This window comes from Maniola hyperantus, chromosome 13, assembly GCF_902806685.2.
Source record: "Maniola hyperantus chromosome 13, iAphHyp1.2, whole genome shotgun sequence".
In the NCBI taxonomy this organism is placed as follows: domain Eukaryota; kingdom Metazoa; phylum Arthropoda; class Insecta; order Lepidoptera; family Nymphalidae; genus Maniola; species Maniola hyperantus.
In genome coordinates, this window is record NC_048548.1 from 1,458,019 (window position 1) to 1,482,969 (window position 24,951).

The following is a 24,951-nucleotide window of genomic DNA, read 5'->3' on the forward strand; positions in this document are numbered from 1 at the left end:
TAGAAATTATAAAATTCCAAACCCCTGCCAGGAATCGAACCCGGGACCTCCCACTAATAAGACCACAGCGCTCACCACTGCGCCAGGGAGGTCGTCAAAAACTATGTACCTATGTAAATTCCAAAACTATGTAGTTTTTTCAGTTCGGTAACCGATTTTCGGAAATACGACGGCAGTTTTTAATCCCGCTAAGAAATTACCGTTTTTAGAAAATCTTGTACATCTCACTAATATTGTAAAGGCGAAAGTTTGTATATTTGCGCGCGCGCATGTGTGTGTGTGTGTGTGTGATTGCTACTCGCAAAACGATTTCACGCAAAAACTGCTGCACGGATTTGGCAGTATGGAATGGAGATTACTCCGGAAAATCAAAGAGGATTAAAAAAAAACCTGTATCCACGCGGACAGAGTCGCGAATATCTTCTAGTCATAGTGTACGATATGTATGATACCCAGTCCATAATAAAGTGAGATTAGGAAGCGAGCACATTAATCTTGGAAGCCGCTCCCGGGAGGTTTGGGTGGTTTGGCGGACCGATACGGATGCACTCCGATCTTTAGGGACGCGTCTCATCACAGACCGACAATCTCAGAGGGAATTTATAATAGTGCGCTGACAAAGGACACAATATTATCTTTCACAAAAATAAATAGTGTGTGTCTCCTTTAGGCATGACCCCCGATGATTTACGGGAAACGAGTTGAGCTAAAAACTATAAACGAGTTGGCACTTGGCGTCGAGCAACGAGAAGCGAGTGTGTAGTACGGATAGTTTTGTTGCTGGGCTATGAGCGAGTGTGCGAGCACGACGAATAATCGCCCGTCGTACCTACATCCCTGCGCAAACTGTGCGAGTGTTTTGGCCGCCAAGAGAGCGCCACAGAGCGAGTTTTTTAATGATAGCTCTATTGTCGCTGCGACAAATTTGTGGAGAGAGAGAGAGTGTGTGCCGTTCAGGCCGGCTGGTTTGGCAAATAAACGTCTTCTCTTTCTTTCTTCTTTCAATGTACACAGTCAGCGATCCATTAATATATTTATCTCTTCCTACTGAACAGGTCTCTTCACAGTTTGGCAGACTGCACACACTTTTGAGAACATTATACGAAGAACTCTCAGGCGTGCAGGTTTCCTCACGATGTTTTCCTTTACCGTTAATAAATCAAGTGATTTAGGTGCTAACGCACATAATTTCAAAAAGTTAGTAGGTAGTGCGTGCCTTACTAGAATAGAACCCCGGAATACGAGGCTAGGCTAGATCACCGCTTCTGGTTTTTAGGTTATCACTGTTATCAGATATTTATGACCACCAGCTGGCAGCCCTGCAAAGACAATAGGGCTGACAATAATTGTTCAACTGCCAAGCGACAAGGGTACCGCACAATAGAGGCGAGACGTCGCGTAGAACCGTGTCGCGTAACGTATTGATTTAGAGCCCGTTTTGTAATGTGTTAGGGTCGAGACACATTGCGACGTCGCGTCTCAAATAGATCTCGTTTGATAGCGAGCAAACGAGCAGGCGGGTCACCCTTGTGGGTTAAGTGATTAGGTACCGCCGCCTATGAACATTTGCAGCACCAGAGGAACCGCCGATGCGTTGCCGGCCTTTTAGGAATTTGTTGGTCCGCTCCTTGAATAACCCCATGTTGTAATCTGGGAACACCACCGAAGGGAGTTGATTCCACAGTTTGTATGTGCGTGGAAAAAAGGATCTGGCACAACGGGTGGTCGAAGTGCTCCAGAAACCCAGGTGGTATGGGGGGAATTGATTGCGGTGGCGTGCGGTGCGGTTGTAAAAAAAGGAGGGTGGAAAGAGATCAAACAACTCTTCGAAACACTCTCCATTATAGAGGCGATAGAACACGCAAAGAGAGCTTACGTCTTTGCGGTGTTCCAGGCTTTCCAACGCAAAAGTATTATAAATGCAAAAGTGTATTATATCTGAACGTTTTCACAAAGCGACGACTTATATTTCCGAAGACAAATACATACTTTTTATTCCAGTAAATTAAAGAGCATTAGTATAGACAAAATCTGCGAGAACCTAGACACCTAATCGATAATATCTAAAAATAGCCAGCCAGTCTAACATGATTTTTAATTTAAACTCAGACAGACATTCATTCGAGTGCAGACAGAAGCAAATAAGTGTAAAAACCGAGGTCCAGTGCAAAGAAAGAAGAAAGAACAAAGAAATATCATTGAGACTGAAATCCAATAATACTTGTGATCCGTACAGACCGTACAGGGTAGATTATATAAGACTAGAGAAATGGCAGGTGGGTCATTTCTTTGTATTGCGATTGCGCGCTTGTCAGCTACCTAAGGTGCGGCTTTGGTTAGTGAGTTCCGGCTGAGTTTGTTGTGGGCTCTTCTCAGACCTGGGCGCGTTTGGAACCCTCCTAACTTTAGTAAACTAAACTACTTTAAACATTAAAGCATAAATGATATAGATATTGGTATTATTTTTCATCTTTAGTGGTGGTAGTTTTCAGCGCCATCTATGTAAATTTTCTCGAACGTTGCCTGGAAACCTCCTCTTGAGAGTTCCATTAAAACGTCAGAGTGACTTCATAATCTCGTAAAAGCAACGTTCATCTATGCAACGTCAAACTGTCACCAGCTCTTAGATCATAATTACTACCATTATAGTTCGAGAGCTGGTTGAACATTTTGAAGAGCTATTTTTAAACGCTGATGTGTACCTACTAACCCGCTTATTTTTTCATGAAAAATGTGAATAATATCTACTTCACAATTTATATACTTACGAAATACTACTAAATATAAAAAAGGAAAAGGTGACTGACTGACGGACTGACTGACTGACTGATCTATCAACGCGCAGCTCAAACTACTGGACGGATCGGGCTGAAATTTTGCATGCAGATAGCTATTATGACGTAAACATCTGCTAAGACGTTCCAGGCTTTCCAACGCAAAAGTATTATAAATGCAAAAGTGTATTATATCTGAACGTTTTCACGAAGCGACGACTTATATTTCCGAAGACAAATACATACTTTTTATTCCAGTAAATTAAAGAGCATTAGTATAGACAAAATCTGCGAGAACCTAGACACCTAATCGATAATATCTAAAAATAGCCAGCCAGTCTAACATGATTTTTAATTTAAACTCAGACAGACATTCATTCGAGTGCAGACAGAAGCAAATAAGTGTAAAAACCGAGGTCCAGTGCAAAGAAAGAAGAAAGAACAAAGAAATATCATTGAGACTGAAATCCAATAATACTTGTGATCCGTACAGACCGTACAGGGTAGATTATATAAGACTAGAGAAATGGCAGGTGGGTCATTTCTTTGTATTGCGATTGCGCGCTTGTCAGCTACCTAAGGTGCGGCTTTGGTTAGTGAGTTCCGGCTGAGTTTGTTGTGGGCTCTTCTCAGACCTGGGCGCGTTTGGAACCCTCCTAACTTTAGTAAACTAAACTACTTTAAACATTAAAGCATAAATGATATAGATATTGGTATTATTTTTCATCTTTAGTGGTGGTAGTTTTCAGCGCCATCTATGTAAATTTTCTCGAACGTTGCCTGGAAACCTCCTCTTGAGAGTTCCATTAAAACGTCAGAGTGACTTCATAATCTCGTAAAAGCAACGTTCATCTATGCAACGTCAAACTGTCACCAGCTCTTAGATCATAATTACTACCATTATAGTTCGAGAGCTGGTTGAACATTTTGAAGAGCTATTTTTAAACGCTGATGTGTACCTACTAACCCGCTTATTTTTTCATGAAAAATGTGAATAATATCTACTTCACAATTTATATACTTACGAAATACTACTAAATATAAAAAAGGAAAAGGTGACTGACTGACGGACTGACTGACTGACTGATCTATCAACGCGCAGCTCAAACTACTGGACGGATCGGGCTGAAATTTTGCATGCAGATAGCTATTATGACGTAAACATCTGCTAAGAAAGGTTTTTTGAAAATTCAACCTCTAAGGGGGTGAAATAGGGATTTGAAATTTGTGTAGTCCACGCGGACGAAGTCGCCTATTTTACTCCCTTAGGGGTTGAATTTTCAAAAATCCCTTCTTAGTGAATGCCTACGTCATAACTCATAATAGCTATCTGCATGCCAAATTTCAGTCCAATCCGTCCAGTAGTTTCAGCTGTGCGTTGATATATCAGTCAGTCAGTCACGTTTTGCTTTATATATTTAGATCATGTTCATGGGCAGCGGAAACCACTTAACATCAGCTGACCCGACAAAGCTCATTTGTTCGCTATTTTTATTTAAAATACCCCGTTTACAATGTACTTTGTCAAAATTTCTCGCCACCTCTTGAAACATTATTCATGGAGCATTATTTGAACCGACGCGGCGGACGATGTAAAGTAGTTTAACCGACGATGACATGTCGACGTTTGATCGTACGACAAAGTTTTGAAGAGTTTGGATCTAATGGACTTTTGTAAATATTCAGGCTGTATAGTACGCGACGAGTCGTGATGGCAATTGGGGTATAAGGCGGGCACACTCGTATCCCGCACTGGTTTATCGCGGGGGCTGTGTGGGTGTGCGGGGCGTCCCCACCCCTATTGCCATCTCAACCTGTACGCACTTTACGTACTTTCTTTTCAATACAATCTGTCCATCTTCCTAAAATAAAATAAAAACCGGCCAAGTGCGAGTCAGGCTCGCGCAACGAGATTTCCGTACTAAAGCCGATTTTTTTCGACATTTTGCACGATAATTCAAAAACTATGATGCATAAAAATAAATAAAAATCTGTTTTAGAATGCACAGGTGAAAACCTTTCATATGATACTCCACTTGATATAGTTATCTTAGTTCGAAAATTGAAAATACTAATTATTAGTTTATGACCACAATTTAATATTTTTTTGTGTGATGTAACCACAAGTTCACGGTTTTCAGATTTTTCCCCGAATGTCAGCTATAAGACCTACCTACCTGCCAAACTTCATGAATTTAGGGCAACGGGAAGTAGGTACCCTGTAGGTTTCTTGACAGACAGACAACAAAGTGATTCTATAAGGGTTCCGTTTTTCCTTTTGATGTACGGAACCCTAAATCTAGTTCCAGGAGGGCTTAGATTCATGAATAGTGTGAAGCGTCATCATACCATGGTGCTCCACCATGGCCAGCGGCGGCGGTGTAGGATACAAAAGTCTCCTAATTGCACTCACATACCCGTAGTTCATGGTTTTTTCATGAGAATAAAGGAAACAATCCATTTTTCTTGCGGGCTTATGACCTTATGATGTTCTGCTAAGAATATTTTTTTGGTTTAGTTTGTGCAGACTGCAGAGAGTTGTTACATTCATCATCATCATCATCATCATCATCAACCGATAGAGGTCCACTGCTGGACATAGGTCCCTTATAAGGATTTCCACACGCCACGGTCTTGCGCCGCCTGAATCCAGCAGCTCCCTGCGACTCGTCTAATGTCGTCCGTACACCTAGTGGGGGGTCTTCCTACACTGCATCTTCCGGTGCGAGGTCGCCATTCCAGTACCTTGGGACCCCAACGTCTATCCGTTTTACGATGTGCCCTGCCCATTGCCATTTCAGCTTCGCAACCCGTTGAGCTATATCGGTTACCTACTCTAGTTCTCCTACGGATCTCCTCATTTCTGATTTGATCACGTAGAGAAACTCCAAACACAGCTCTCTCTATCGCCCGTTGTTAAATTAATGTTATATTATTAAAAACACGACTTTTTTTAAATATTTATATTGCGCACGGATAAGGAACTTATTATATCAATCAAATCTTAAAAGGAACTTAAAAGTAGTCTTGTACTTAAAATTAACAGAAATGCTTGTTCACCAGTATTGAATGTGAAGTTACGTATTTGGAGGAAATTTTCTCCACTTCTTCTCCACCTCTATTTCTTCTTGGCCTCCATCTTCTTCTTTGTAGATGACAGAGTGCGATTAAGAGTTTCACGAGCGATCGCGTCATCTCTTCCCTCTAGGGCTTGAATCAGCTCTGGATTCCATTGCGAATCTGTAGGACAATAATAGGATCTTGGACTGTGGTAATAAAATGATGTGATGTTTTGTATAGCGGTAGTTTATGGGGCTAGAATTCATTATTAAAGAGAATAATGTAAAGAAAATAATGGTTTTTATTTATTTTAAACATGAACGTCACGCTGTACGGAAGGCAATTAATAATTTTTTTAACATAAAAGTAGAGTGATTTTTACGGGAAAATATTTTTTATGTTAAAAAAATTAAAAATATTTGTCGTTTACGCCATGTGACGTCTTTAATCGCCTTAAAAATGGAATCCAAGCTATCTTTGTACCAAATTTCGTCAAAATCGGTTTAGCGAATGAGCCGTGCAAAGCTAGCAGACAGATAGACATTATAATATTATGGACAAGATGAAGCCCGTGACTTCGTCCGCAGTTGAGATCCGCAACTGAAACTAAACTACTCAACTATCAAGTCGTTATTGAAGTAGGTACTAGGAGTACATTAAGTGCGGGAGTAGTTTGTTTGTTAGCAGCCATCTCGTCACGTTCTTCCACTTTCGAGCTGTTCTATAGTGGGGTTGTTAGGCCAGCTTCGATTCCATTGAGATTTATTGACGCTAGATCATGGTGCTTAAAAGTGCCTTGACTTTGCAATAGGGTTTTTTACCCTTTTTTTAAAAGTGTCTTAATCTATCTATATATATATAAAAGGAAAAGGTGACTGACTGACTGACTGACTGAATGACTGACTGACTGACTGACTGACTGATCTATCAACGCACAGCTCAAACTACTGGACGGATCGGGCTGAAATTTGGCATGCAGATAGCTATTATGACGTAGGCATCCGCTAAGAAAGGATTTTTGAAAATTCAACTCCTAAGGGGGTGAAATAGGGTTTTGAAATTTTGTAGTCCACGCGGACGAAGTCGCGAGCATAAGCTAGTTTGTCCTAAAGTGATTAAGTCGTGTACCTACTATAGTTGGTCTTGAAACTTGAAATATAAGAATATCCGAGGGTCAAATTAAACTGATCGCACATTACATACGAGTGCGTAGTTACGTGGCGCAGGAAAGTTAAAACGTAACCATTCTACTAATAAACTAACCTTCACGCAACGGCCAATAACAATTATACAAAGTTTTTATTCAATCGGATGAATAATAATAATGCATCGATGTAATAATGGTATAGAAACGCATAAGAGACAAAGTCGGGATGGCAATTGGCAACCGCCCCGCACACAGCCCCCGCGCTAAACCGGTGCGGGCAAGCGCGGGTGACGTGCGGGTGTGCGGGGCGTCCCTCCGCCTTATACCCCGATTGTCATCTCGACCTGTCACGTACTATAAGTACATTTATTTTTTAATAATTTTAGATACTTACCTAGTCTGTCTGTCTGTCTGTTTGACCAAAAAACATCCGCAGTTGAAAATAATAACCACTAGGTGACTAGACCAACGAGGTAGTTTAAGAGAAAAACCTACCAACAAACAGTTTCTCCAGCAGTTGACACCTGTGTTTCTGCCTCCCCAGCACATACGTCTCATTGTAAGCTTGCAGGTCACGCATGTGCTGTATCGACTCCTCCATGTCAGTATAACGGGTCTTCTGAGCCTCTTCTAGCATTTCTGGGGTTAGGATAACCCTGTGAAGTATTGTTTAGTTTTTATGAGGTCTTTCAGACGGCATATTTACTATTAATTTTCCACTTCAGCTTCGCAACCCGTTGAGTCGGTTACTCTGGTTCTCCTGCGGATCTCTTTATTTCTGATTTGATCACATAGATCAAAAGCGAGAAGCGAGAGCGTGTACGCGTTCGGGTGCAAAAATGGCGAATTCCGTGAATTTTCTTAAATGTCAGTGCAACGTAATTTTTAATGAATTATTGTGCTTTATTCAAAACAAAATAGAAATTCTAGATGAATATAGAACTACCGTCTAGGTGGACAGACGACATTAAACGAGCCCCAAGTAACCACTGGATTCAGGCGGTGCAAGATCGTGGCGAGTGAAAGTCTCTGCAACAGATCTATGTTCAGACAATAACTGATGACATATTATTATAGGTACACAGTTACACACGTATAATATAGGTATAGTTAAGAATACTGAAAAATAGTACTCACTTCGGAGCGCTGTAAAACCTTAACTATTGACTTAATGAAAAAATGATGCGAATAAAAGTTGTTCCTCAAAAAACGATCTACAAAAATGGTCAGATATCATTTTTTCGTAAAATGATAAAAAAAAGTAACATCGAAAAATATAATTTTTTTTTTCTCGAATTTCTGAAGATTTTCGCTTATAACTTTTTTATTTATAGTTCTACGCCAAAAAGTTACTGGACCAAAGTTGTAGAAAATTTAATTTGCAACAAAAAATGTTAACAATTTTTTTTTTATCAAATAAATAGTTTAAGAGATATATCGTAAATACCATTTCAACCCCTATTTTCAAGATGGCGGCCGTGGGACAAGGGTGGCGACCCCACAAACTTGGTTTTAGCTTTACACTAACCCCCCCTACACATCAAAAAAATAAAATTGCGTCCTCTAAAAAACGCAACCCCAAATGTAACTTTTCAATGGACTATGACTGATTTTAGCCGTGTTCCCACTAAACTTCAAAATGGGGTTATTCTTGGAAAAGATCTATGAATGCATAAAAAGCTGGCAATGCATTGACCGTTCCTCTGGTGCAGCAAATATTCATGGAGGATGGTAATCATTGAACATCTGTAAAGTGACCCTTGCTCGATTGATGGTGAAAAACAAAATGTATTTTAATAGTATAAGCTACTACCTTTTTTGTTCAATTTCCTTGGTGCACAGCGGAACATAGTAGAGCGGTACGAATTTATCTTTCAATTGCTCAGGCATCGTTAGATATTTCGTTTCTTCTTCACTTTCGGTTGACATTTCTAGCGCTAAAAGAAGAAACAGTGTACCTAAAGGTCCAAGCGCATTTGCGCTGCATTGCGCGACTCGGTAGCGAGCGCCTTGCTCCACACAAACTCTTTTATACTATAGCCACGCCGCGCCGCGTCGCTCAAGTGCACTTTGCTCCATACAAACTCATATAAACTATATTTGCAGCACCGCGTCGCGCAGCGCAGCTCAAGTGCATTGAAACCTTTAAAGTTGTACATTTTAAAAGTCTTACACTGGCTAAATGCACCTTAACTTTTTTTTTTTTTTAAGGTGCCACTGAACCTTTAGGAAAGCGCATAGCGCATTCCATCTATAGTTATATTATGAATTACTAGCTGATGGCCGCGACTTCGTACGCGTAGAATGAGATTAAAAAAAAAAACCCGTGTGAACTCTTTGATTTTCTGGGATAAAAAGTGTATGGGATACCACAGCGCCCACCACCGCAACACGGAGTTCGTTACTCGTTAGGGAACTTTTCATCATCATCATGATCAACCCATCGCCGGCTCACTACAGAGCACGGGTCTCTCTCAGAGTGAGAAGGGTTTTGGCCATAGTCTACCACGCTGGCCATGTGCGGATTGGTAGACTTCACACACCTTTGAGAACATGATGGAGAACTCTCAGGCATGCAGGTTTCCACACGATGTTTTCCTTCACCGTTAAATCAAGTGATATTTAATTAATTAAAACGCACATAATTCCAAAAAGTTAGAGGTGCGTGCTCGGGATCGAACCCCCGACCTCCGATTAGAAGGCGGACGTCCTAACCACTAGGCTAACACTGCTTTTTTTGCGTTTCTCTTTAGGGAACTTTTATTAAATTTAAAACCATTCATTTATTCTAATAGATTTTAACAAGCCCTTTGAAACCACGAAACTTCGGCAGTTGCCAGTGAATTTGCATTTCGCAACTGGTACGAAACTTTGTTTCTACTGAGTTTTAACTAAGTCCTACGACTCAACTTTACAAAGTGTTTCTTGGAATGGAACCTTTGAAACCAAAAGACTCCAGTTTTCGTGTTTCGTAACCAATACCAATACCTTAAGTACTTACCTAACTAATCACTACATAGTTTTTTTTTAAATTAAATTGACTTGCTCTTAGCTGGAATCATAGGCAGTGGCGTGCAGGTCATAAAGGCATAAATGCACTGCTTACCCCAGTTGTAATAGCTCAATGCATATTTTTCAATATGACCAGCCAGTAAGTATTAAAAGGTTCTCACCTAACTAATGCCTACCCTGGCTTCAAACCCTGTGCACGCCACTGGTCATAGGTATTATCTAATACTGTGATCACTACCCCTATTATAATTAATGTGAATGTCTGTTTGTTTGTTGGTTTGTCCTTCAATCACGTCGCAATGGAGCAACGGATTGACGTGATTTCTTGCCTGGGTATAGATAAAGACCTTCAGAGTGACATAGGCTACTTTTTACCCCGGAAAATACCCTTATTATAAATGCAAAAGTGTGTTTGTTTGTTCGTTTATTTGTTTGCTGGTTTGTTGGTTTATTGGTTTGTTGGTTTGTGTTTCAAACGCGTTGCAACGGTGCAACGGATTGACGTGATATTTTGCATGGTTATAAATATTGAACTGCAGAGTGACATAGGCTACTTTTTATCCCGGAAAATCAAAGAGTTGCCAAGGAACTTAAAAAAATCCACGCGGATGAAGTCACGGGCATGAACTAGTTGTTACAATCTCAATTGTTCTGATTGGTTGAATTTGTGCAATGCATTGTAGCCAATAGTGAGCTAGCATTAACCAATCAGAGATGATTGCGATTTGTAGCTGTCAAACAACCGCGGTAGGGCCACTGGAGAGTGACATAAGCTTTTATCCCAGAAAATCTAAAAGATCCCACGGGATTTTTAAAAATCTAAATCCACGCGTACGAAGTCGCTGCCATCAGCTAGTTTGAAAATAATTTCAGTCAAGGTTTTTTTTTTACTTTTTTATTACAGTAATTGTGATCACTTACTGTCACTTTCAGTCACAGGAGAAGGACCTTGCTGATTAGCGAAAAAACGGATATCTTCTGAAATTAACAGAAAAAACCCATAGAAAAATAATTTTATAAGTAGTTAGGTATTTCAATTATAGTAAGTTTTTTATTATTCATTATAGGCGCAGGCTTGACCACGATCACATTTGATGGGAAGTGATGATGTGGCCTAAGATGGGACGCGTTTGCCTAGAAGGTAATACCCGTATTATAATTGGCAGGAAACACTGATCTCGGAACGCATCAGCATTGAACGGTACGGTACGGTGGTAGAAACATAATAAACATCATGAGCCTATTTTCGCCCACAGGACTTAGCCTTTCCACTTTTCCATGTCTGCCTTTCTCATCAAGCCTCTTCTCGCCCGCTTCTTTATGTTGCCGGTCCATCGTGCTGGATTCCGCTTAGGTATGTGTAGGGGGGGGGGGGGGGGGGGGTAAGGGGGTGCACCAACATCTTAACACCCCAAATGTCAACCTCACCTGCACGCGGTGCCCCCTGCGAATCAGCGAACGAGGATATGACGACCGAAGAATGGCGGGATAACAATGGCTTGGCTTTAAATAACACAGACCAGAGACGGGCAGCAGCGTCACTGGTGCGAAATGGCCTACAGCCCTGCGCTGACCACCCCGCCTGCCCAGCGTGGTCAGTATGGGCATTACTTCTAATGAGCAGCGCCAACAGACAAAGGCCCCCAGTTCCCGGCAGCCCTGCTATTCCCGATTACGGTAAGGTGGTGGGGAGCGGGTGGATGAGGAAGGCTGAGGACCGTGTTTGGTGGCGTGCTCTTGGAAAGGCCTATGTCCAGCAGTGGACGCAAACAGGCTGGTAGATTGGATGTGTAGGCGGTCTCCACTCCAGGACTTTTCACCATGACTCCTACGACATGTTTTCATTCAATTGGCAACAATATTAATTTACGTTATTTCAAACTTACTTTTTCCCTCTCCTTCCAGTTCGCTATAGGTATCCTGAAAATAAATTTTTAACTTCAACAGATTTCGAGTCTTTATTTAGAGAATTAACAATCCATACACATAACAATCCATTCACATAACAATCCATTCACATAACAATCCATACACATAACAATCCATTCACATAACAATCCATTCACATAACAATCCATTCACATAACAATCCATACACATAACAATCCATTCACATAACAATCCATTCACAAAACAATCCATACACATACCAATCCATTCACATAACAATCCATTCACATAACAATCCATTCACATAACAATCCATTCACATAACAATCCATTCACATAACAATCCATACACATAACAATCCATACACATAACAATCCATTCACATAACAATCCATTCACAAAACAATCCATACACATACCAATCCATTCACATAACAATCCATTCACAAAACAATCCATACACATACCAATCCATTCACATAACAATCCATTCACATAACAATCCATCTACTCAGAATGAGAAGAGCCAGTTCACCAGGCCATGTTGGAAAACATTATGGAGTTCCATATGGATAGAGAGAGCCAGCCTTCCTTATTTTATACTAGACTAGCAGATGCCCGCGACTTCGTCCGCGTAAAATTTCTGGTTTCTCATGAGATCTGAAATTTTCCCGCTGCAAAAGGTCTCAATTACCTACTCAGTCAGCCTCACCTTAAGACACGGAACCCAGAATACCTAAATGCCAATTTTCATTTCTCTAACTTTTAAAACATAGGATTTTCATACAACCCTTCCACCCCCATTTTACCTCCTTAGGGGGGGGAATTTATTTAGATCCTTTCTTATCTGATACCTACCCCCTCGAAATAGCCTACATTTAAAACTTCAAGTAAAAATAACAATTGTTAAAACTGTTCTATAAAAACATTGCCCCCCTATTTTACCACCTTTAAGGGGGGAATTTCCCAAATTGAATCATACAGATTTTTATTATTTAAAGCTAATAACCTAAATGTCGATTTTCACGTCTCTAACTTCAAAACATAGGACTTTCATACAACCTTCGACCCCCCCTTTCACACCCTTAGGGGGGGAATTATTCAAAACCGTTTCTTAGCTGACACCTAGGTCCTAGAAAGAACCTACCTTCTAAATTTCAAGTTTGTAGGCTTTATAGTTTCTGAGATTTCGTGATTAGTCAGTCAGTCAGTGAGTGGTATTTCTCTTTTATATATTTAGATGATGCCTTCGACTTCGTCCGCGTTGATTTAGGATTTTAAAAATCCTGTGGGAACTTTTCAATTTTCCGGGATAAAAAGTAGCCTATGTCCTTCCCTGGGATGTAAGCTATCTCTGTACCAAATTTCGTCAAAATCGGTTGAACGGTTGAGCCGTGAAAAGTTAGCAGACAGACAGACAGACATACACACTTTCGCATTTATAATATTAGTATGGATAGCTGAAAGTATCTCTGTGTATTGTCCCCAACACTGGGAGGAACGTTTGTTCGACGTTCGTGTTGTTGTTGTTTGTTACGAAATGTTAGAGGTGCGTGCCCGGGATCGAACCCCCGACCTCCGATTAGAAGGCGGACGTCCTAACCACTAACCTTTTAGGTGCAGTGAATAAAGTATGGCAATAAATAAGGGATGCATTTTGAATTCATAATCAAGAAGCATAGATAAAATTTATTTGTTATTTTAGAAATTCTCAAAAGCCTAAACAAAGAAATAAAGAATTTAATTATAATTCTAACCTCTGTAACAGTCCGTAAGCTTGGGGAGGGCGGTTGCAGCGCCACCTCGAGGAATTCCGTTCTGAAATCTTTCCTGTAAAGCGTTAGTTTAATTAAAATACAAATAATTATACTATTGCAGCTTTGAAATATCACTAATTTAATAACGGAGCAATATTCTAAATTGCTAACTAATGTAACACTTAATTAAATTTTACGATTTCTTTTAGCATAGGCGTAATTGCGTATTCTAGACTTTTTATGTCTTCCAATCCGCACATGGTCAGCGTTGTCAGCCTATCGTACCCATACCCTTCAGTGAGTATAAAACCTGGTTGCATGAACTAACATTAAAAGAACATTCCCAACTATGGGCTAACACAACAGACTGTAGGCAAGCCAAAGAAAGAGGCTTTTCCTAACATAGACAAACGACAAACTAACAAACTACTCCGCCTGGACAGAGGTAAACTTAGGAAGGTGGTGGGACTCATAACAGGACATAGCCCACTAAACAAACACGTTTTCGTTATAGGTGTCACCGACAGTCTTCTGTGCAGGGCCTGCATGGAGGTCGATGAAACGCCGACGCACGTACTCCTAGAGTGCACGGGCGTAGCAGAACAACACGAACGCCATTTGGGTTCCCATGAAGCCCTCGGCAACCTGGGCGGTCTATTTGGCTTCTGGAGCGAGCTTGGATGGCTGGAGTGAAGACTTCGGCGGGGAGGGGCGATGCACGTACAACAGACGGAAACGTTTAAGTGTGGAAACCAGCCCAGAGTGAATAAGAACAAGAAGAAGATGGCCAGCGTTGTGGACTATTGCCAAACCCTTCTCATTCTTAGAGGAGACCGTGCTCTGTAGTGAGCTGGCAATGGGTCGATCATGATGATGATGTATGATGAATTGATACTTATTATGCAAATTCAGTGTTCCGTAAAGAAAATTATGCAGAAACTTAAATGTTTTTTTTTTTTTCAAATTTTAGAAAGAGATAATCTACCGCTTTTTCTTCATAGAGAATCTTATCTTCTGATGCTAACACTCAGTCACTAATAACTTACCTAATCTCGGATCCTCTTAGATTCCTCCCCGGCTCGAGCATATCCCAACTTTTTCTCTCAGCAGCGAACTGCAGATCCCTCTCATCATCACGCTTGGCCTGGGATCCTCCGCCGGCTGCCAGAGAACATTCTAGCTCCACGTAAGCATCACCCGGCTGTGGTCGGTACAGGGCTTCTGGTGATTTACTCTGATGAGAAGAGTGGTTTTTTTACCTATGCATCTTAATCCTAATTCTAATATCCTACTATCCTACTTTCCTACTATAATATTAGAAATCTCAATCACGCAAAAACGGCAGAACGGATTTGGATGAAATTGGGAATGTAGATAGATTATACCCTGGATTAACACATAGGCTACTTTTTATCCCGGAAAATCAAAGAGTTCCCACGGGATTTTTAAAAACATAATTCTATTCTATTTCTATCACAACATAAATTTTTCTGGTACTAACCCTATCCTTCGACATTGGTTTCTTTGATGCTTTAATGTCCAGCTTTTCTTCCTCGTGCGTGTTACGTACTTCATTTACTCTGGTCCACTGGGCAACAGTCAGCGGCCATCCGTTAGGTGCTGTCACTCTGATGATGATAATATTTTATTTAACAAGTGTATCCATACTTTTTTAGCGTTTCGTGACTGATTTCCACTTTTTGTTTTTAAAGCGAAGACAAGGGCATCAGTCGTGGGACAGGACACTTTTAGCTCCGCTTGACTGGATTACGGTGACAGCTCCAGCGATGAAGATTAGCAAGAACTGTCGGGAGACGATCTGCAGCTGTTTCCCCCCCCTCAGCCAAACTTACAACGGGCTCTACGGGCAGCGGCACGCGCAGCTCGCAGTCTCAACCACGACGCGTGCGCGAACTGACTCCCTTGAAAAAGGACCCCGGATGGGTTCGAAAGTAGTCGGGCTAACGTCGACTAGACACGTGAGTACAGCCGGATAGATAGATAGATATTATATATAATGTATCCATACTAACGCCACGATAATCTGTTTGTCTATCCGTCCATCTATCTGTCCGTCCGTCTGTCTGTTACCATTTCACAGCCCATCCACTTAACCGATTCTGACAAAGGTACAGAGATAGCTTGAATCCCAGAGACGGACAAAGGCTATTTTTCATCTCGGAAAATCAATAGTTCCCACGGGATTTTCTTAATCCTAAATCCAATAAAGTCGCAGGCACCATCTAATCTAAATATATAAAAGGAAAAGTTGACTGACTGATTGACTGGCTGATCTATCAACGCACAGCTCAAACTACTGGACGGATCGGGCTGTAGGCTTGGCATGCAGATAGCTATTATGACGTAGGAATCCAGTAAGAAAGGATTTTTGAAAATTCTACCCCTAGGAGGGTGAAATAGGGGTTTGAAATTTGTGTAGTCCACGTGGACGAAGTCGCGAGCATAAGCTAGTAAATTAACAAAGCTTACTTAATTGTATATTGCTTAGGCTCCAATGGTTTGACATCCTTAATCTAAAAAAAAAAAAAGCAATAATCGAAATGAACAATTCTATCAAGTTGATATTTTTCTTCAGTACATAAGTTTTTCTGTTTTTTTTTAAATTCTGACACAAGTTAGCCCTTGACTATGATTTCACCTGATGGTAAAGTGCACTCTTACATGGAAGAGAGCTGACTTAGAAGGGGTATGGCTGTTTTATTAAACCCATATTATGTACCTACCCCTGTTTTTTTTTTAAAGAATATTAGCCATGTTAAATGACTAATATTCCCCTTTCCTCTCCAATTAAGCGTCAGGCTTGTGCTAGGAGTAGGTACGACAATAGTGCAACGGGCGGAGTTTGAACCGATTGGTTTTTTTATTTTTTTAAATAGAGATAGCGAGCAAACGAGCAGGCGCGTCACCTGATGTTAAGTGATTACCACCGCCCATGAACATTTGCAGCACCAGAGGAACGTCGCCGATGCGTTGCCGGCCTTTTAGGAATTTGTTGGTCCGCCCCTTGAATAACCCCATGTTGTAATCTAGTGGGAACACCGTCGATGGGAGTTGGTTCCACAGTTTGCATGTGCGTGGAAAGAAGGATCTGGCACAGCGGACGGTCGAAGTGCAACAGACACCCAGGTGGTGAGGGTGAAATTCCTTACGGTGGTTTATATTTTCTACATGACATTCACACTGGAACGCTAAATCTTTTGCCGGTAGGGTGGTAAGAGTAACTAGCCACGGCCGAAGTCTCCCACCAGACCAGACCAGATACAATTCAGAAAATATAAATTCCCAAACTGCCCCTCCTATAAGAATCGAACCCGGGACCTCCCACTTATAAGGCCTCAGCACTCATCACTGCACCAGGGAGGTCATCCCACGTTACGTCGTCGTTTTGTCGTTTTACAAATGCGAAAGTGTGTTTGTTTGTTGGTTTATTGGTAAGCTGGTTTATTGGTTTGTTGGTTTGTCCTTCAAACACGTTGCAACGGTGCAACGGATTGACGTGATATTTTTCATGGTTATAAATATTGAACTGCAGAGTGACATAGGATACTTTTTATCTCGGAAAATCAAAGAGTTGCCAAGGAACTTAAAAAAATCCACGCGGATGAAGTCACGGGCATGAACTAGTTGTCAGTATAGGTACTAACCTTGGTCGTCGACTTAGTTTTCGCGCTCGTTCTTTGTGTCTTAGGTGTCTTCAGGGAACGGGCACTTGCAAATACCGAGTTTCTCTGTACCTGTTCGGAATAATCTTTATTAACGTTTAAACTACCGTGAGTGATTTCCATTATAAATACTATCTGTCCCGGCTTACTCACGTGTGTAGTCGACGTTAGCCCGACTAGTTTCGAACCCATCCGGGGTCCTTTTTCAAGGGAGTCCGTCCGCGGACTTTGACTGCGGGACGCACGTGCGTTCGAAACTAGTCGGGCTAACGTCGACTACACACGTGAGTAAGCCGGGACAGACTTTATTAACGTCTTTCACAGTCATCATCATGATCGACCCATCGCCGGCTCACTACAGAGCACGGGTCTCCTCTCAGAGTGATAAGGGTTTGGCCATAGTCTACCACGCTAGCCATGTGCAGATTGGTAGACTTCACACACCTTTGAGAACATTATGGAGAACTCTCAGGTATGCAGGTTTCCTCACGATGTTTTCCTTCACCGTTAAAGCAAGTGACATATAACTCCGAAAAGTAAGAGGTGCGTGTCCGGGATCAAACCCCCGACCTCCTATTAGAAGGCGGACGTCCTAACCACTAGGCTACAACTGTACTATTTTCTTCTTCATCATCATCATCATCATCATCATCATCAAGGAATAAACGTCCACTGCTGGACATTCTCTTGTAGGGACTTCCACACGCCACGGTCTTGCGCCGCCTGGATACAGCGGCTCTCTGCGACTCGTCTGATGTCGTCCGTCCAACTAGAGGGGGGTCTTCCAACGCTGCGTCTTCCGGTGCGAGGTCGCCATTCCAGCACCTTGGGACCCCAACGTCTATCGGTTGTACGAACTATGTACCCTGCCCATTGCCATTTCAGCTTCACAACCCGTTGAGCTATGTCGGTTACTCTAGTTCTCCTACGGATCTCCTCATTTCTGACTATTTTCTTACCAAAGACAAATTCGCTGATGACGCAATAGATCGTATCTTCGCACTCCTCGAACTGAAAGTCACATGAATCGAGTCTAGTTTAATATAAGGCCAATACAACTCTCCGATGCCCGAACATCTATCCAACTCTTGTGCGACGCCCTGTGGCGAGATAGAGTAGAGGATTGCTTCCATTTCCAGCTGCAAAACAAAAAAAAAAACCGGCCAAGTGCGAGTCAAGCTCGCGCAATGAGGGTACCGTACTACAGTCGTATTTTTTCGACATTTTGCAGGATGACTCAAAAACTATGATATATAAAAATAAATAAAAATCTGTTTTAGAATTTACAGGTAAAGACCTTTCATATGAACCCCACTTGATATCGTTACCTTACTTAGAAAATTGAAAATACTTATTGTTAGTTCATGACCACAATTTAATTTTTTTTGTGTTCACGAACTCACGGTTTTCAGATTTTTCCCCAAAAGTCAGCTATAAGATCTACCTACCTGCCAAATTTTATGATTCTAGGTCAACGGGAAGTACCCTGTAGGTTTCTTGACAGACAGACAGACAGACAGACAACAAAGTGATCCGATAAGGATTCCGTTTTTCCTTTAGAGGTACGGAACCCTAAAAAAAATTGAAAAAATCAGTAAAGTGCGAGGCGGACACGCATACGAAATGGTTCCGGACCATCGAACAAGAAATAATATTTTTTTTTGATTATAGCGCCATTTTGAAATTTTATTACTTACTAGCAGCTGATGCCCACTTCGTACGCGTGGATTTAGGTTTTTAAAAATCCCGTGCGAGTTCTTTGAATTTCCGGGATAAAAAGTAGCTTATGTCACTCTCCAGGTCTTAAACTATACCCATGCAAAAAATCACGTCGACCCATTGCTCCATTGCGACGTAATCGAAGGACAAACCAACAAACAAACACACTTTTCACATTTTCATAGCGGCCATTTTGAAATTTTTATTATTGATTGTTATAGCGGCAATAGGAATACACATTCTGGGAAAATTTCAACTCTCTCCCTATTACGCTTCAAGAGATACAACCCGCTAACAGACAGAGGGATTGACGGATGGACGGACAGCGGAGGCTTAGTAATAGGGTCCCGCTGGCTACGTACGTGGCGGGTACGGAACCCTAGAAATTAAATTACCTCAGGTGATGTAGCAGCTGCTCTGAAACTAACATACTCCTGTCTAAGCACTGATATCTGAACTCCTCCAAGGATATTCCTCCTGTTCGGTATAAACACTTCATCTATATGCAGCTTGTTAGACTGCGTCAAGTGCAGTTCTTTGCACGAATCTATATCATTGTCGCAGACATGGAAGACATCAGCAGTGGATGAGAGGACTGTCAATTGCCAGTGGGTCTCAGAACTGGCGCCTGGTGGTTCGTGTAGGGTACCGTGACCCATTATGGTGTATCTGTAATCCATACTAATATTATAAATGCGAAAGTGTGTCTGTCTGTCTGTCTGCTAGCCTTTCACGGCCCATCTGTTCAACCGATTTTGACGAAACTTTTATTATTACGTAAAACGTTGCAGTAGCAATGCGACAGTTCATTTGCTGTCTCTCTTCTTTTTCTTCTTATTTTGCTTTGTGGCTATTGCTGTCTCTCTCTAGCCGCTGTTTTGACAGCAATGATCGCGACGTCTGTCGCAAGCCTGTCGCGAGATACGAAATCACCCCGCCGGTTTGAGGTCGCCATTACAGAATCTTAGTGCCCCAATATCTATTGGTTATTCGATCTATGCTTTGGACTCGAAACTGGCACTTACGGCAATTAAGCATTACACTTCCGTCATCCGAGTTCTATCCGTCATCCGTGACATGTCATAAGCTATCATACAAAACAAAAACGAACGTATTTTCTCGGACTCGGATCGAATGAAATGAGTGCGTAACCGCCGGCGCCGTTAGGAGAAAAAATAGGAACAAGCGCAAGAAGAAGAAAAAGATTTACCCGTTGTCGTTAGGCTTAAAATTGAAAATGACATGGGCGTTATAAACTTGCGGCATCGGTTTCCCATTGTCGTTGTCGTAGACAGCAATGGAACAGAACGGCAGAGAGCTTTGCAAATCTAGATGTACCTTGACTGGTGCATGACAGTAGAATACTCCTTGAAAATATGGGATCCATTTACCTTTGAAATCGAATTAAATAATTAGGTGATGTTTGAAGAAAGAACCAAGAGATGTAAAACCTAGTGGCCGAACCTAATATAATTAATTGGAGAAAATAAATCGGCGTTACTTCTCTGACTTGGACAACTAGAGAGGACAGAAGAGGAACACTTCCACTGTTAAACATATGCCCGTCTTAAATAGAGCCCACCATCACTATCCTCAGCTTTTTGTATCCAATTCCAGCCACTTTCTAAATGTCGTCGCACCATCTTGTTGTAAGGGCGCCCTGCACTCCGTTTGCCAAGACGGCAGACGCGGTCTCTATTTGAGGACCTTTCGATTTCAACATTTCGATTCAACCAACTCCTTCCATTCGATCGGATCCAAAGGCAGCCGCCTTGTGGACGATCCCAAACTAACCGGCTCGTTGGAAAGCCTGGAACACCGCAGAGATGTAAGCTCTCTTTGCGTGTTCTATCGCCTCTATAATGGAGAGTGTTCCAAAGAGTTGTTTGATCTCATTCCACCCTCCTTTTTCTCCAACTTCACCGCAATCAATTTCACCTTCACCACCTGGGTTTCTGGAGCACTTCGACCACCTGTTGTGCCAAATCCTTCTTTCCACGCACATGCAAACTGTGGAATCGACTCCCTTCGGCGGTGTTCACTTTAGATTACAACATGGGGTTATTCAAGGGGCGGACCAACAAATTCCTAAAAGGCCGGCAACGCATCGGCGGTTCCTCTGGTGCTGCAAATGTTCATGGGCGGCGGTAATCACTTAACATCAGGTGACCCGCCTGCTCGTTTGCTAGCTATCTCTATTTAAAAAAAACCATCCATTTGTCATCTGGCACATATGACTAGCCCACTAGCCCACTTCAATGTGCTAATTGATGATGGTGGAAACTATGATAATGATGGAACATTAGATATTTACATTTAGGCGTAATTGATGATGTTCCATTGTACTGATGGAGTCCCGTTACTCCAGAAAGCGCAGACGCTACAGAGTATGCGTATTTTGCTCCAGGGTACATCAGGAAGAATTCATTCATCAGAGCTGACAATGCTTCCAAATTTCCAAACGCGTTCTCCATGATCTGCGAATAATTTTTTATTCATGTTAGCACTTGTCTGTTGTTGGTAATTGGTGATGAACTTAATAGAGCCTCAATAGCTCAACCGGTATAGGAGTGGACTGAAAACCGAAAGGTCGACGGTTCAAACCCCGCCCGTTGCACTTTTGTCGTACCTAGTCCTAGCACAAGCCTGACGCTTAATTGGAGAGGAAAGGGGCATATTAGTCATTTAATATGGCTAATATTCTTTATAAAAAAATAAAAAAAACTTCTAAGATGGTAGTGGGTTAACTTGGAAGATGCATGGCATAAACCGATAACCATGGAGTTATTGGTCCATGTGCTGCATCCACAGATAATTCAACCTCAAGAGTACGCATATATACAAGGCATGAAAACAAAATCGCAAAATGTTGGCGGAGGACAGGGGAGAATGCTTTGTTGTGATTGGTGGACTCAAAAGTCACGTCATCAAAACAATGTGCGGAGTGAGGGTACCGAACGGGCGTGGGCTGACTTTTATGCTACATAACTACCTAAGCTTGGTGATCGGGAGTGTCCCGCTATTAGGCGTCTGGTGGTGGTAGTCTGTGGCTGTATCCGACCGGAAAGTCAAATCGCTTGGTGACACGAACTTTTCTAGTATGAAGTTAATCTTGACTGCGATTTCACACCAAATAATGTAAAAAGTTGATTCCAATATTCTCACTAAGTATTCAGAATTAGTATTGCGTTGAAGTTTGCTCGGTGTGGCACTACTGAAAGCCATAAATCAAATTAAGAAGAAAACGTTGAAGTTTTTATTATTTGCTGTTATAGTGGTAATAGAAACACACACTCTTTTGAAAATTCCAACTCTCTATACCTCTTACGGTTCATGAAATACAGCTCGCTGACAGACAGACGTACGGAACGGACAAACGGATGGACAGCAGAGGCTATATTGGGGTCCCTTTCGTACCCTGCGGGTAACGAACCCTGAAAAGTACCTATATTCTAACCATTTTCAAAACATCAGTTGTAATCAGCACATGATCAGTCAAACATTTCCTTGCCCAAGCGCCTCGCCAGTGCGCCTGGATACATGTAGCTGCCTCGTGTCTTCTTATGGTTTTATCCCGTTCAGCTTTCAGTACACCACAAGGCAGCTCCTCGGTAGCGAGGTCACAGACTTGGGAAGTTGAAGGTGGTTCTGGATGGCTGAACAGCTTGTTCATCATTTCTGGGTCTATCGCTAGTTTTTCTTCAGTAACCTAGAGTAACATTTAAATCTATACTATCTATACTAATATTATAAAAAGAGTAAAGTTTGTTGGTTTGTTTGTACGGGGGTAATCTCTGCAACTACTGAACCGAAAAAAATTACCCGAGTACGGAATTCTCGGTGTGCGAGTCTGACTCGCAACCTGACGGTTTGTTTAAAGATTGAATCAATAATTTTCATCATGACAAGATCGTGGTGCTTTTCTATTTATCAAATAAAATATTAAATTATCGTTTTTATTTATTACAGCACTTGGCTTGCGTTTGAAGCAATGAAAGCAAAGTTATGAGACCTAGGTTGGAGCAAGTTTGTCTAGAAGCTACCTATACACTCTTGCCTTGAAGATACTCAAGTTGTGACAAGAAAAATAAATAACCTGTTGTTCCTCCATCACGTCTTCTTCCACTGCCTCGACCTCTTCAACTTCAGGCATAACACAATCACAAGGATCCATATCAGCGATGGCCCTCAAAGATTTAGGGGGTTTAGGTTTTGGAGGCATGCCAAAGTCAGGATCACAGAAGTATGACCTAAGAACCGTGCATACTGCGTGAAAGTCGTTTGTTAAGAGTCTTTTACACAACAGAGATTGTAATGCTTGTTTGAACATCCAGTGGACCAGGGCTTTGTCATAGCCTACTACTTCAGAGTCCCATTGCAAATCTGGTTGATAAGCTCTGAAATATTAATGATAGTCATAAAATTAAAATCATTGAACTAAAGTAGTGATCTATAGAAAGTTTAAAAAGCCGCAACCCAACAACGAAAAAAATAGAAAAAAATTAAAAAAATTAAACCTGATAAGTAAAATAAACTAAAATTCAGGTGGGTAACCCTAACCTGCATATCCGAGAGTTCTCCATAATGTTTTCTACGATGTTTTCCTTCACCGTTAAAGCAAATGATATTTATAACTTGGATGAATTATTTGCTTAATCGCAGTACCATAATTTTTTAAATTATTTTGTGATTAAAGAAGATCGCGTAAACTTACTTTAGAAAATCCTTTTCATTCGCCGCCATATTGAGAGTGGATTTATTCACTCGTATCCAATTAGAGAACGCAGCGCCGAGGTTTGAAAGGAAACGGGATGCCCAAGGGCACTCTCTGACTGCCGCACACTGAACCACATCACGCGTGCCGAGTAACAAAGACGACTCCGACAGAAACATGGCGTGCCAATTCATGCGGGAGTGCACCCAGATCCTAACAATTTATGGAATATTTTAATTTACTGCACATATAAAAAGACTTGTTCTGACTGACTGCCTGGCTCACTGATCTAAGAACGCACAACCTAATCCGCTGGATTGAAAAATTGAAATTGTGTGAGTAGGTGACGTAAGCATTTACTCACTAGAAATTTTGACGAATTTCCTTGTTTCGGATTTACACCATGACAAGCTTATGTTCGTGACTTCGTCCGCGTGGACCACACAAATTTCAAACCCTTATTATACCCCTTTAGGGGTTGAATTTTTAAAAATCCTTTCTTACCGGATACCTACGTCATAATAGCTATCTGCATGCCAAATTTCAGCCCAATCCGTCCAGTAGTTTGAGCTGTGCGTTGGATAGATCAGTCAGTCAGTCAGCTGTCTCTTTTATTTATTATAATCTAGATTATAGATACCCAAGCAACACGCTACATAACGCAGTGCTGAGGTATGCAAGGAAACGGGAGGGCACTCTCTGACTGCCGCACACTGAACCACATCACGCGTGCCGAGTAACAAAGACGACTCCGACAGAAACATGGCGTGCCAATTCATGCGGGAGTGCACCCAGATCCTAACAAATTATGGATTATTTTAATTTACTGCACATATAAAAAGACCTGTTCTGACTGATTGGCTGGCTGAGTGATCTTAGAACGCACAACCTAATCCGCTGGATTGAAAAATTGAAAAAATGAATTGTTTGAGTACTTGAGTAGGTGACGTAAGCACTCACTAAGAATTTTTACGAATTTCCTCGTTTCGGATTTTATACCATGACTTGCTTATGTTCGCGACTTCGTCCGCATTGACTACACAAATTTCAACCCCCTATTATACCCCCTTAGGAGTTAAATTTTCGAAAACTGTTTCTTAGCGGATACTTACGTCGTAATAGCTATCTGCATGCCATAGATCAGTCAGTCAGTCAGCCAGTCAATTAGTCAGTCAACTTTCTTTTTATATATAT

At 41.5% G+C, this 24,951-nt stretch overlaps 1 protein-coding gene across 1 annotated transcript in view; it reads right to left on the reverse strand.

Moving 5' to 3' along the window:
• Positions 1 to 8,792: 8,792 nt before the first annotated feature.
• Positions 8,793 to 24,951, reverse strand: part of LOC117987822 (androglobin-like) — a 30,128-nt gene continuing 13,969 nt past the window's right edge. The window contains exons 13-27 of the mRNA XM_069502481.1: positions 24,472 to 24,555; positions 23,758 to 23,970; positions 23,140 to 23,440; positions 22,501 to 22,752; positions 21,358 to 21,520; positions 20,254 to 20,434; positions 19,439 to 19,712; positions 18,284 to 18,463; positions 17,307 to 17,396; positions 16,132 to 16,175; positions 15,143 to 15,269; positions 14,688 to 14,875; positions 13,642 to 13,714; positions 10,915 to 10,971; positions 8,793 to 8,918 (exon numbers count right to left, since the gene is read on the reverse strand). Of these exons, the coding sequence (XP_069358582.1) occupies positions 10,927 to 10,971; positions 13,642 to 13,714; positions 14,688 to 14,875; positions 15,143 to 15,269; positions 16,132 to 16,175; positions 17,307 to 17,396; positions 18,284 to 18,463; positions 19,439 to 19,712; positions 20,254 to 20,434; positions 21,358 to 21,520; positions 22,501 to 22,752; positions 23,140 to 23,440; positions 23,758 to 23,970; positions 24,472 to 24,555 (2,215 nt within the window). The 3' untranslated portion in view covers positions 8,793 to 8,918; positions 10,915 to 10,926. The remainder of the gene's footprint in view (positions 8,919 to 10,914; positions 10,972 to 13,641; positions 13,715 to 14,687; positions 14,876 to 15,142; positions 15,270 to 16,131; positions 16,176 to 17,306; positions 17,397 to 18,283; positions 18,464 to 19,438; positions 19,713 to 20,253; positions 20,435 to 21,357; positions 21,521 to 22,500; positions 22,753 to 23,139; positions 23,441 to 23,757; positions 23,971 to 24,471; positions 24,556 to 24,951) is intronic.